Consider the following 13,881-nt stretch of genomic DNA (forward strand, 5'->3'; position numbering starts at 1 on the left):
TTTTGAAAATCTATACTCCAACAAAATAGAAAATTTCGAAGACATCAACAGGTTTCTAGAGACATATGAATTGCCTAAACTGAACGAGGAGGACATACACAATTTAAATAGACCAATTTCAAGTAATGAAATAGAAGAAGTCATCAAAAGCCTACCAACAAAGAAAAGTCCAGGACCAGATGGGTTCTCAGCCGAGTTCTACAAAACTTTTAAAGAAGAACTCATTCCAATACTTCTCAAACTATTCCAGAAAATAGAAGAGGAGGGAACTCTCCCAAACTCATTCTATGAAGCCAATATTACCCTGATTCCTAAACCAGACAGAGACACATCGAGGAAAGAAAATTTCAGACCAATATCCTTAATGAACATCGACGCAAAAATTCTAAACAAAATTTTAGCAAATCGCATACAAAAACATATTAAAAAGATAGTGCACCATGATCAAGTGGGTTTCATCCCAGGGATGCAAGGTTGGTTCAACATCAGAAAATCAATAAATGTCATTCACCATATCAATAGACTTAAAGTCAAGAATCACATGATTATTTCGATAGATGCAGAAAAAGCATTTGATAAAATACAGCACCCCTTCATGCTCAAAACACTAGAAAAAATAGGGATAGTGGGAACATTCCTTAACATTGTAAAGGCCATCTACGCTAAACCCATTGCTAATATCATTCTAAATGGTGAAAAACTGAAAGCATTCCCTCTAAAAACTGGAACAAGGCAGGGATGCCCTCTTTCACCACTTCTATTCAATATCGTCCTTGAAACTCTAGCCAGAGCAATTAGACAGACCAAAGAAATTAAAGGGATACAAATAGGAAAAGAAGAACTCAAACTATCCCTATTTGCTGATGATATGATGGTATACTTAGAGGAACCAGGAAATTCCACAAGAAAACTTTTAGATCTCATAAGTGAATTCAGTAAAGTAGCAGGATATAAGATCAATGCACATAAATCGAAGGCATTTTTATATATAAGCGATGAATCTTCAGAAAGAGAAATTAGGAAAACTACCCCATTCACAATAGCTTCGAAAAAAATAAAGTATTTGGGAATCAATCTCACAAAAGAGGTGAAAGACCTCTACAATGAGAACTACAGAACACTAAAGAAAGAAATTCAAGAAAACCTTAGAAGATGGAAAGATCTCCCTTGTTCTTGGATAGGAAGAATTAATATTGTCAAAATGGCCATACTACCAAAAGTGCTATACAGATTCAATGCAATTCCAATTAAAATCCCAATGATGTACCTTACAGAAATAGAGCAAGCAATTATGAAATTCATCTGGAAGAATAAAAAACCCAGAATAGCTAAAGCAATCCTTGGCAGAAAGAGTGAAGCAGGGGGTATCGCAATACCAGATCTTCAACTCTACTACAAAGCAATAGTAACAAAAACGGCATGGTATTGGTACCAAAATAGAAAGGTGGATCAATGGTACAGAATAGAGGACACGGACACAAACCCAAATAAATACAATTTTCTCATACTAGACAAAGGTTCCAACAATATGCAATGGAGAAAAGATAGCCTCTTCAACAAATGGTGCTGGGAGAATTGGAAATCCATATGCAACAGAATGAAACTAAACCCATATCTCTCACCATGCACGAAACTAAACTCAAAATGGATTAAGGATCTCGGAATCAGACCAGAGACCTTGCATCTTATAGAAGAAAAAGTAGGTCCAGAGCTTCAACATGTCGGCTTAGGACCAGACTTCCTCAACAGGACTCCCATAGCACAAGAAATAAAAGCAAGAATTAATAACTGGGATAGATTCAAACTAAAAAGCTTTCTCTCAGCAAAGGAAACTATCAGCAATGCAAAGAAAGAGCCTACAGAGTGGGAGAAAATCTTTGCCAATCATACTTCAGATAGAGCGCTAATCTCCAGAATCTATAAAGAACTCAAAAAACTCTACACCAAGAATGTAAATAATCCAATCGACAAATGGGCTAAGGAAATGAATAGACACTTCACAGAAGAAGATATACAAGCAATCAACAAACATATGGAAAAATGTTCAACATCTCTAGTAATAAGAGAAATGCAAATCAAAACCACCCTAAGATTCCATCTCACCCCAATTAGAATGGCAATTATCAAGAATACAAGCAACAACAGGTGTTGGCGAGGATGTGGGGAGAAAGGTACACTCTTACATTGCTGGTGGGGCTGCAAATTAGTGCAGCCACTCTGGAAAGCAGTGTGGAGATTCCTTAGAAAACTTGGAATGGAAACACCATTTGACCCAGCTGTCCCACTCCTTGGCCTATACCCAAAGGACTTAAAATCAGCATATTACAGAGATACAGCCACATCAATGTTCATAGCTGCTCAGTTCACAATAGCCAGATTGTGGAACCAACCTAGATGTCCTTCAATTGATGAATGGATAAAGAAACTGGTATATATATACAATGGAATATTACTCAGCCATAAAGAACGATAAAATTATGGCATTTGCAGGCAAATGGATGAAACTGGAGAATATCATGCTAAGTGAGATAAGCCAATCTCAAAAAACCAAAGGAAGAATGATATCGCTAATAAGTGGATGATGACACATAGTGGGGGTGGGAAGGGTTAGTGTTGGGGTTGGAGTTGGGTTTAGGGAGGGGGGCAGGAATGGAGGAAGGAAGGACTGTATAGATGGAGGGGAAGGGTGGGAGGGGAGGGGGGGAAGGGAAAAAATGGCAGAATGAATCAAACATCATTACCCTATGTAGATTTATGATTACACAAATGGTATGCCTTTACGCCATGTACAAACAGAGAAACAACATGTATCCCACTTGTTTACAATTTTATAATAAAAAAAAAAAAATTATATGAACAAAAAACACCCATGGGGGGGGAACCTTGCTCTTCTTTATGCTTAATGCAAAACAAAACAACATACCTTTTCCTCCTGTCACATTCACAAAGGTTCTTGGTTTTGATTTGTTGTTATTGGTATTTTAATGACAACACCTAATAATAATACCCACTGCTGATGAGAATGGAATTAGACAAGTGCTCTTTTAACATCCACCAGAAAACCCTTGGATCTGAAAAAATTATCCACTGCCTTAAAAGTAAAAATTAAAAAAAAAAAAAAAAAAACTTCAAAATACCTGTATTTTTTTTACTCTAAATCTGTTTCTTCACCTCTATTCTGAGTATATAATCAATTATAGTCAGTTATATGATGTTCATCTTAAGTTTTAACAGTGAAAAATAAATAAATCTGAAGAATCAATATTAGGAAAATAGTTAAATACATTTTAGCACATTCATGAAATGGAATATTATATGGCTCATTAAAATAAGTTTTAAATAATCTTAATAATTGTAACTAAATAGTAATCCCATTCACCCAGCTGCTAAGGATCATTCTTTTTTAAAATATTTTAGTTGTTGATGGACCTTTATTTATTTATTTACTTATTTATTTGTGGGGCTGAGAATCGAACCCAGTGCCTCACATGCTAGGCAATCACCCTGCCACTGAGCCACAACCCCAGTCCCTAAGGATCATTTTTAATTCCTCTCTTTCACATTTATATCTAGTCCCAACAGAAAATTCTTACCATCCTTCTCTAAGCCAGCATTCTATGTAATCTGGATTATACTGTTAGCTTCCTAACTGATCTGTTTCCACTTCTGCATACCTACAGTCTATATTCTGATAGATTCCAGAATAATTCCTTGGGAATATAAATGAAAATAATGTTGCTCCTCTGCCCAAAAAATAGAATACAAAGTTATATGTCATGCTTAGGTTTATTTACCAAAATATTAATTATGGTTATATATGAATAATGGGATTGAACATGTTATTTTTTTCAACTTTTTTCTTCTAATGAGCATGGTTAGTCAGAAAAATTAAATTGAGATGTTTGTAAAAAACTTTATACAAAGCTAAACTGTATAATTAAAAATATTTTAAGTAATTTTTAAAACATCAAAAATCAAAGGTTAGTACTTAATTAAGAAGCATAATAATTCTAGTTTCAAATTAGTACTCATTAAGAACAAAGTTGAACATGGAAAAAGTATTTTAAAAATTACATATGAGAACATGCACCCTGAAAACAGGAAATTATCATGTCATAAGTTTAAACAAGAAAGTTTCCTATCTTATTACACTCTTCTGTTGTTCAGCTAAAAAAATTAAAATGACAAGTTTTTATGAATCTTCTAGCCTCTAGCTTGAAACTTCACTGTTAAATTATTATTTATAAAAAGGGATATAAGAGCTTTTGTTTTCTTAATTCTTTTTCCCTGACCTTGAAATATAATTGACTACCCTATAGGTCTCAATGGTGTAAGTCATTAGGAAGATAAAAATATATGGGATTAAGGTAAAATTGATAAGACTTTTAAATTAAGTAATGATGTTAATAATCCTACTTTGTGAAAATGGATTATGTGGGAGATGTTAATTATTATTGTAATCAGGCTCTGGCAACTAAAAGATCTTTAAATTTCTTAAAGAAAATGAACTTTATTTTGTTTAGAAGTTTACTAGAGAAAATATGGCTATTTATTCCAAATTAGATAAATGAATTATTTCACAAAACACTCATATTCTAAATCCTCAGAGTATGGCAAATAATTTTATCAGTAATATAAAAAAGTTAAGACATTATCAAAATAAAAAGGTAAATATTCATAAAATGCAACCCTTTGCTACAATTACTACAAAGACTTCAAAAAATCTTTGTAAATTACTCCATTTAAAATTTGAGAACTATATTCTTTTTACTTCTTCCCCAGCTGTAGTCTAAGTGTAATTAAGTTTTAAAATGGAAAACAATAAAGCACAGAATCTATTTTGTATTAAAATTGAGACATGGTTAAGAAAAAAGTCAAAGCAACTGCAGGAAGGTCAAGAATGATACTGGGAGGTAGGAAGAGGCATAAGTAAAACTGCCAGGCTGCAGCGTGATGGGATGAAAGACAACACAGCAGAAATACATAAAGGACAGAAAAGTATGATGAAAAGGGCATGTGCATAAAGGCCAGAACAGGGTTAAACAAAAGAACTATTTGGTAGACTTAGGTGAATAAATCTTTATTATTTCCTCCCAAGCCAATCTCTCTCAAGAAAAGATTATGATTTTTCATCAACAGAATTACAAATCTGTGATAATTCAGAGAATGTAATATTTATTAATAATTTTGAAAGTTCTCATCCATAATCATATCAAAAATCTCACCAATCATTGGGATATAGGTATTCTTACAACTAAATTCAATACATATTTTTCACAAGTCAAGTACTGCCCTTTCCACACAGTAGGGGCTCAAATACTACTATTAATTAATTAGATGACCAGAATTTATTTTTAAGAAAGATAAACTAGAATATAACTTATAACTTTACTAAAAGATTCTTTACCTGATGATCCTATAAATACAAAAATATTTTAAATCTTCTATAAATAAGAAACACATCTAGTGCATTGAAGATGAAATTGAAAGTTATAAGGATTATGTACATATATAACTTTTCCCAGGAAAAATAAAAAAAACTAAAATTACAGTTTTACTCTAATCCTAAATTATTTAGTCATTCTTAATCTTAAACTTACTAGAGAGCAAAATGAAAACAATCTCATTTCACATGATCAATGTCATTTCAAAAACATCATTACATCACTCAGTGTCTATAGTGTTCCCATTGTTTGTTACAATTCATAAATTTATGTCATTTTCTAAATTTTTATGTATAGGAATCTAATTTATCCTGTACCCCAACCCCACCAGCATATTATCTATGAGTCTTGGTTCATCTTTAACAGATTATGCAGATTGTTATAATATACACTAAGTCAAAGATGTATATTATCAAATTATTATTTGTAGTCTAACAGAGAGGAATCAACTCACTTCAAAACAATGGAATAGATATTTCAGAAAATGGGTCCAATCCAAGACCGATAACAACTACAAATACCAAAATTATTTGGGGAGGTCCAGAGGCTATTTCAGATGCTTTATTTTCCTATATACCTCTGTGGATGACAGAAATCAATACTAGGAAAATTATCTCTTGGAATATTAAATTTTTTTTATTTTAAAGTACCCGATTTCAACATCTCTAGTATTCCTACCACCCCTAGTGGAAATTTTCTTATTTGATGTACAATTCCTTTCTTCATATGTTTATAAAACAAATGAAATCCAGTTGGATTTCCCATTGAAAGTCTGTGTGTATTCCCTGAAATACAGGAACACCTCTACTGAATATTTTCAAGTTTCCTTAAAATCAAACTGGTTCTATAAGAACTGGACAATTTTTAAGACAATTTCTAGCTAAACAGACCTTGGATCATAATGGTAGTGTAAACCAAAGACCCTACATTCATGTGTCACCTAGACTGGGGGTTCCAATTCTTTAGTAACTTTTTTCCTACCCACTGTCCATAGTAGATATCATATTTGACATAGGTAGCTGATAGACAGGGATTTTCTAGTCTCCATTTCACAGTAAGACAGCCATTCCTGACTCAGCTTCATGCAGGTAGATTTTCTTCAGTTTATAAAGTTTAAAGCCGAGATTTATTATCAACTCTACCCACCAGCCAGGTGCACATTCCAATGAGCTATTTGACTTCAGCTCTTTCTCACGTCTGGTTTTTAATATCCTCTTTAGTGCTCTCTTTAGGCTTAGATATATGTCCCAAAATTCACCTGTTACATTTTGTCTACTTTTCACTCACTATAATTTCCATGTGTACCACAAAGCTCATGTGTTGGAAACTTAATCCCCAGTGCTGGAGTATTGAAAACTGGAACCCTCAAGAGGTGGTTAAGTCATAAGAGCTCTGCTCCCACGAATGGAATAATGCCGTTATGGAAATGGGCTAGCTATTCTGGAGGTGAGTTCCTCATAAAAACGTAAGTTCCTCTACCTTCCCTCTCATACACATGTGGCTTTCCTGCCCTTCTGCCTCTGTAGCAAGAAGGCCTTCAGCAGATGCTAGCAACTTGACATTGAACTCCCTAGCCTCTGGAACTGTGAAAAATAAATTTCTGTTGTTTATGAATTACCTAGTCTGTAGTATCATTAAAACAGAAACAAACAAAAAATGATGTCACTCCATATGTTTAAAATGAGAAGTTCTTTCATGTTTCGTGCTAGCAAAATCTTGGTACCACAAAATGACAGTATGAGAGATAAATTACAAGACAGTCCCAATTAAGACTATGATCTGGTGTTGGAGAGGATGTGGGGAAAAAGGTACACTCATACAATGCTGGTGGGGCTGCAAATTAGTGCAGCCACTCTGGAAGGCAGTGTGGAGATTTGACCCAGCAATCCCACTCCTCGGCCTATACCCAAAGGACTTAAAATCAGCATACTACAGAGATACAGCCACATCAATGTTTATAGCTGCTCAATTCACAATAGCCAGACTGTGGAACCAACCTAGATGCCCTTCAATTGATGAATGGATAAAGAAACTGTGGTATATATATACAATGGAATATTACTCAGCTATAAAGAATAATAAAATTAGGGCATTTGCAGGCAAATGGATGAAATTGGAGAATATCATGTTAAGTGAGACAAGCCAATCTCAAAAATCCAAAAGACGAATGATCTCACTGATAAGCGGATGATGACACATAATGGGGGGTGGTAGGGGGGCAAGAATGGAGGAAGGAGGGACTGTGTATAGAGGGAAAAGAGAGGTGGGAGGGGTGGGGGGGAGGGAAAAATAACAGAATGAATCAAACATCATTACCCTATGTAAATGTATGAATATGCAAATGGTATGCCTTTACTCCATGTACAAACAGAAACATGTATCCCATTTGTTTACAATAAAAATAAATTAAAAAAAAAAGACTATGATCTGAAAGTCCTAAATGAAAAATTAAGAAATTAAGTACAGTACTGTATTTTTTTAAAATCATCTCAACTACGTTGGGTTTATTTAGAAATGTAGGGTTGGTTTAACATTAGAAAACTGAATAATGTCACCCTAGGGTCAGCAAACTTTAGACAGGTAATACATGAGGCTTTGTTAGCAATATACATTACATTTTCTCTGATACATATTCTTCTTTCTTTATTTGGCTTTTTTGCTGCTTTTATTGTTGTTTATAATCCTTTAAAAATGTGAAAACCAAGTCAGGTATGGTGGGCACACTGTAATCTCAGTGACTGGGGAGGCTGAGGCAGGAGGATTACAAGGCCAGCCTTAGCTACTTAGTGAGGCCCTAAGCAACTTGGTGAAATCATATCTTGAAATTTAAAAAAATAAATAAAAAGGACTTGGGATGTAGTTCAGTAATTAAGCACTCCTGGGTTCAATCCCCAGTACCATAAATAACCATTCTTAGTTCACAGGCCATAGTTTGCCAACAGCTGATGCTAACAGAATAAGAGAAGAAAATCATGTTTATCTCAATAGATCCATTAAAATATATTTTATAAAAATATGCAACATCCATTCATGATTTTTAAATATGCATAATTTAGGAAGATAATTCTTTTCACTCAATAAGGATCACCAACTAAAATCATAATGAACTTCTTTCTTAATGGAGAAATTGTATATTCTGTTTAAGATTGGGAATGAGATAAGGATGCCCAATGTTTCTACTTATATTCCACACCGTACTGTGCCAGTGTAGTAAGGTGTGTGGGAGCTGGGGGAAGAGTGACTAAAGGCATAAGGTTTGGAAAGGAAAACCAAAACTGTCAGTATAAATAAATGTGTCTCTCTGCAGAAAGTCTTAGAAAGTAGAGATAAAGTACTCAGAATGACAAAAGTGGCTGCATAGAAGATTAATATGATTAATACATCTATCTGTTCACATATCAGTTACTTGGTTGATCTTACTCTGCAGGGTTACCTGCAGGAACTAAATTAGACAAGATTTCTTCCAAAGAGAATTTTGCATTAGCTTCCGCCTAGAGCAACTGGACACTACTGACCTAGGATTATCCCTTTCAGGTTAATAGGCAGTTCCTTAATGTGGGAGTCTCAGGTTCAAGCTCCTATCTACTGGTGAAACCAAGAGCTTAGTCTCCTACTCTCAAACACAGCTATTGGTATTTGCCTCCAGGGCAAACCTACCATCTGTTCACAGTGCTAACTTTGATTTCTACACATTGGGGTCCCTCGGTGGAGCTGTTTATTATATTTTTGTCCTAGAAGATTTCCTTTACTTCTTAATGCACTAATGTTATTACAGCAAGAGTCTTATCCAAGATCTAGCTGTGTTATAATGGAAGGCCATTTTCAGCATCTGGTCTAAAGTTCATTTTATAAAAATTATCATATATAAAAAATGATTAAAAACAAAATTCCCTAAATGTTAACAGTGGTTGTTTTCAGATAACAAATCATAGGAAACTTCTTTTCTCTTCTGTATTTTCCATTGATGATCTTATTTCATTTCATAAAGAAGAAACAATACACTCTAATTTTTAAAAGATGCTATATACAGAACATGATTAAAAGAAAGAACTACTGTTTAAAGTATTATCAAAAACACAAAAGAACAGGGCATGGTGGTACATGCCTATAATCCCAGTGCCCCAGGAGGCTGAGGCAGGAGGATTATGAGTTCAAAGTCACCCTCAGCAAAAGTGAGGCACTGAGCAACTCAGTGAGATTCTGTCTTTAAATAAAAAAGGGAAAAGGGCAGAGAATGTGGCTCAGTGGTTAAGTGCCCCTGAGTTAAATCCCCAGTACCAAACACACACACACACACACACACACACACACACACACACACACACACAGAATATTTATCAAGTGTATAATTGCTTTTCAAATAGTATCTTAATTCATTCTCATAAAAATCCTGTAACTTAAGTATCATTATCCATATTTTTGTAAAAGAGGAAACAAAGGTTCAGAAAGTTTAAGTAATTTGCTCAAGTGAAAGAACTGGAATTTGAGTTCAAGAATACTTGTTCCAAGGCCAGTGCTTTTTCCACTGAACAATGCTGCCTCCCACAAGAGAGCATTTTCACATTACCACCTGCTAATTCTTTTTTTTTTTTTACCACCAGCTAATTCTAATTAAGAGATAGTAATTAAACAATTTTCCACTCCTGACAACAGTATTTAAGCTACTGGTACTTTAAAGAAATTAATATGAAGAGCTCTTTATCTGCTGGAAGATATGATACCTAAACATAAACTACAAACTATTACAGGAAGAAAAGACTCCAGTATGAAGTTACACGCTTTTTCAAAGCATAGTTAATCGCACTATATATTAATAGGAAATGAAGCATTAAAATCTTGTTTAATTATCAATACACATAAAAATGTTCAACTTGACTAATAAAGAAATACAAATAAAAGTAACAATGATGTATCTATCGCGTTATCAAGTTCAGCAAAAAAAATTTTTTTAAGTATTAATAGCCGGGTTGGGCAAAATGTACACATCCCATACACCTAAGGGGATACTATAATTAATGAAAACTTGCTGTAAGCTGATCAATAATATATACCCTTTAAAAATGTTTGTGGCTTTTGACCTAGTAATTCCTCATCTAGGAATTTATCCTGATGAAATAATCACAGATGTGTATAAAGATTATAGGGGTGATCTTTTAACACCAAAAAAGAAGGAGGAGGGGAGATTTATTGAATGAATCTAAACCCATAATAATAAATTAAGCTAATAAATTATGTAATTTCTAGAGGTTGCTAGAAGCTGAAGTGGAGGGTGGGGGGGTTGGTCAAATGGTACAAAGTTGCAAAGTAGGAAGGAGGAATAAATTCTGTTAAGCTATTGCAAGGAAACATTGTTAAGAATGTATAATTTGAAATTTCTAATAGTGGATATTAGATGTTCTCACCAAAAATAAATGATAAGTCTGTGAGGTGACAGATTTGTCAATTAACCTGGTCATCCCACAATACATACATGTATCAAAACATTACATCATACCCCAGAAATACATGCAATTTTGTCAATTAAAAGAAAAAAGAAAAACGGGGAATTATATGCATTCAAAAGAATCCAAACAGCCATTAGAGATGATGACACTTAATTAGCATGATATTTACCAGCATGGAAAGAAATTCTTGACATTCTCGACATGATTTTTATCTAAAAAGTAAGTAAAATTCCAATATGTATGACTGTATTTTTATTAACCTATATTTGGTTATATTTCTGTGTTTTCAAAATACAAACTGCAACATAATATACATCAAAATTTTAGCAATAGATATATCTAGTGATGACTTGGGATTATTTTCATTTTGGTTTTTTTATCTATATTTTATTTTTCCACAATAAATATTGATTACTCATGTTTTAAAAAAAAGTAAAAACTAAAGATTGATATCATTTAATTATTGGTTGGTAAGCCAGAATGCTCACAGTCTACTATTATGTGATACAAATAAGTTACAAAACAATATATAAGTACATTCTCATTTATGTAACAAATTTTATATGTATATAATATAATAATATATAAGTTATATATATTACTTTAAATCATTTGAAATTGCTGCCATGTGCCTGTTTTTCATTTTAAAATCAGCAATTTCAAAAATAAATTCTAAAATATTAATAGTACTCTATGAGTTTTTTTCCCTTCTTTAAGAGCATCTATATTTCCCTTTTAAATTCATTTGTATTTACTTCTTTTAGATTTTAATATTTTCTAATTTTTCTAAAAACTAAATCTCAGTTTCAATATTATAGGCACGCGACTTTGGGTAAGTCAACTGTCCTCAAAAAACAATAGAAATACTGTCCTCAAAAAACAATAGAAATAATTATAACAGTCCCTATTTCCCAGGGTTAGTTGAAGAATGAATAGTGGCACAGAGCCTGGCACATGTGTGCTATAAATCTATATAATGTGGTGGTCAGGAAGGTAGATTTGAAATAGGACTTCTTGGATCTTTCGCTTATTAATGGTTGTCCCAGTTATGTAACCTCTCTGTATCTCAGTTTTCTCATCAACAAAATGGAAATAACCCCACAGTTTGTGTGATATTTACATACATAATGAAGTATTTAGCATAGCATTCCTGCCAAATAGGGATTTCTTAATGAATTTTGGCTATTTTATTATTAGTAGTAATAGTATTTAAGTATTAGAATAAACATACATCATATGTTTAGTTATTTACCAACTCTGAATTAGTATTAGTTATATACCAACTCTGAGTTATATATCAACTCTAAGTTGATTGACTGCATTACTAGTTTGATATCTGAAATAGAGGCTATACCATTTTTATTTTCCTAGATTCAGTTCTATTCTAGTATGTATAACCTCACTAGCAAAAAAATCCTCAAGTAATAAAATCAAAAACAAGAATTATCTTATACCATATAACCAATTTAAAAAAAAAATACTGCAGTCCTAAATCTAGTAATGAAATTCTTTAAATGACGAGTAATAGATTATAACTTCCCTTTTCCTTCTGAACACAATTGCAAGGAATATATGACAAAGAGAATAAATCTTCCTAACCAAATCTCCCTCCTATCCAAGTGTTCATTTACTATATATGAATCAGACAGACCTAGATCCAAACCCTCCAGAATCCAAAAGATATGTGGAGTCTCCAAAATCCAGAAGGCACAAAACAAGAATAGGAAAAGAATGAGAGGAGGAAACAAGGAAGATAAAACAAACAAACAAAAAATTATTATTGGAAAAATCTCCACTTTGTTTTCAACCAGTCAGTAAAGACTACTTTCACATTTTCAATACATCTGAATACATTTTTGTAACTGATAATGAAATGAGAGTTCATGCATTCCATTCTCATAAGCTCTTATACAATGAAATTTCACACCTTGGGACCTAGTCCCTATTCAAGAAGTATACATGATCCCCCCTAAGATCCAAATAGGAAATAAGCGGTACAGGAGAGATGCTCTCCTACCTTAACAGCTTCTCCCAGAGTTTGGTTTTTGTCAGCTTCCTCACTGGAGTGCAATTCAAGTCTGTAATTCAGCTCCTGTAGTTGTTGTGCCTGTTCATTCAACAGCATTTGTGCCTGCTGCTCCCGAAGCAATGCATTATTTAGTTCTTCACAGGCACTTTCAAACTTCTCATGGGTGATCAATTTCTTTCAAAAGAGGGGAAAAAATCAGTTCCAATCTAACTGCACTGCTATATCATTGAATCTTCAGAATTATATTTGCTAACATAACACAAACATTTCTAAGTATTTGATACAAGACAAAAATGTTTTAATAAGTCAAGATAAAAATATGACTGGTTTTTAAAGCACAAAGTCATACTTTCAAAGTAAGCATTTTTAGTCAAAAAAAAAAACTTAGAAAACATTCCAATTCTAAATTAACCCATAATGCCCAGTTTAAATCTTAATCCATAAACATTTTTTATAAAGATTATGATTGTGGGAATTAAAGCCTTTAACTAATTTCTAGGCTTTCGAATGATAACCTTAAAATTTTCCCTAGTCAAATGTCCTTTCCTTGGAAAGTTCTCACCAGACCATACCTCACTCGCTCCCTCTGCCATTCACACTATCATACTATCTTGTTTTATTTTCCTCATAGCAACTCTCATTTTCATATTAACCACACTGTTTTTCTTTTTTTTTGTTTTGAATTCTTTTATTACAAAGACACCATCAACATTGTTGTCCTATATAGATGAGGAAAACACTACATGAAAACATTTATCTTAACATTTTATTTATTTATTTATTTATTTATTTATTTATTTATTTATTTATTTATTTTGATTCATTGTACACAAATGGGGTACAACTGTTGTTTCTCTAGTTATACATGAGGTACAGTCCCATACCCAAAGGACTTAAAATCAGCATACTACAGTGATGCAGCTACCTCAATGTTCATAGCTGCTCAATTCACAACAGCTAGAAG

The 13,881-nt window shown here is 33.2% G+C and overlaps 1 protein-coding gene across 1 annotated transcript in view; it reads right to left on the minus strand.

Annotated features, from left to right (window-relative positions):
• Nucleotides 1–13,881, minus strand: part of Ccdc171 (coiled-coil domain containing 171) — a 370,550-nt gene that overhangs the window by 150,774 nt on the left and 205,895 nt on the right. The window contains 1 exon segment of the mRNA XM_047523648.1: nucleotides 12,906–13,091. Within this exon segment, the coding sequence (XP_047379604.1) occupies nucleotides 12,906–13,091 (186 nt within the window).

Source organism: Sciurus carolinensis, chromosome 14, assembly GCF_902686445.1.
Source record: "Sciurus carolinensis chromosome 14, mSciCar1.2, whole genome shotgun sequence".
Lineage (NCBI taxonomy): Eukaryota > Metazoa > Chordata > Mammalia > Rodentia > Sciuridae > Sciurus > Sciurus carolinensis.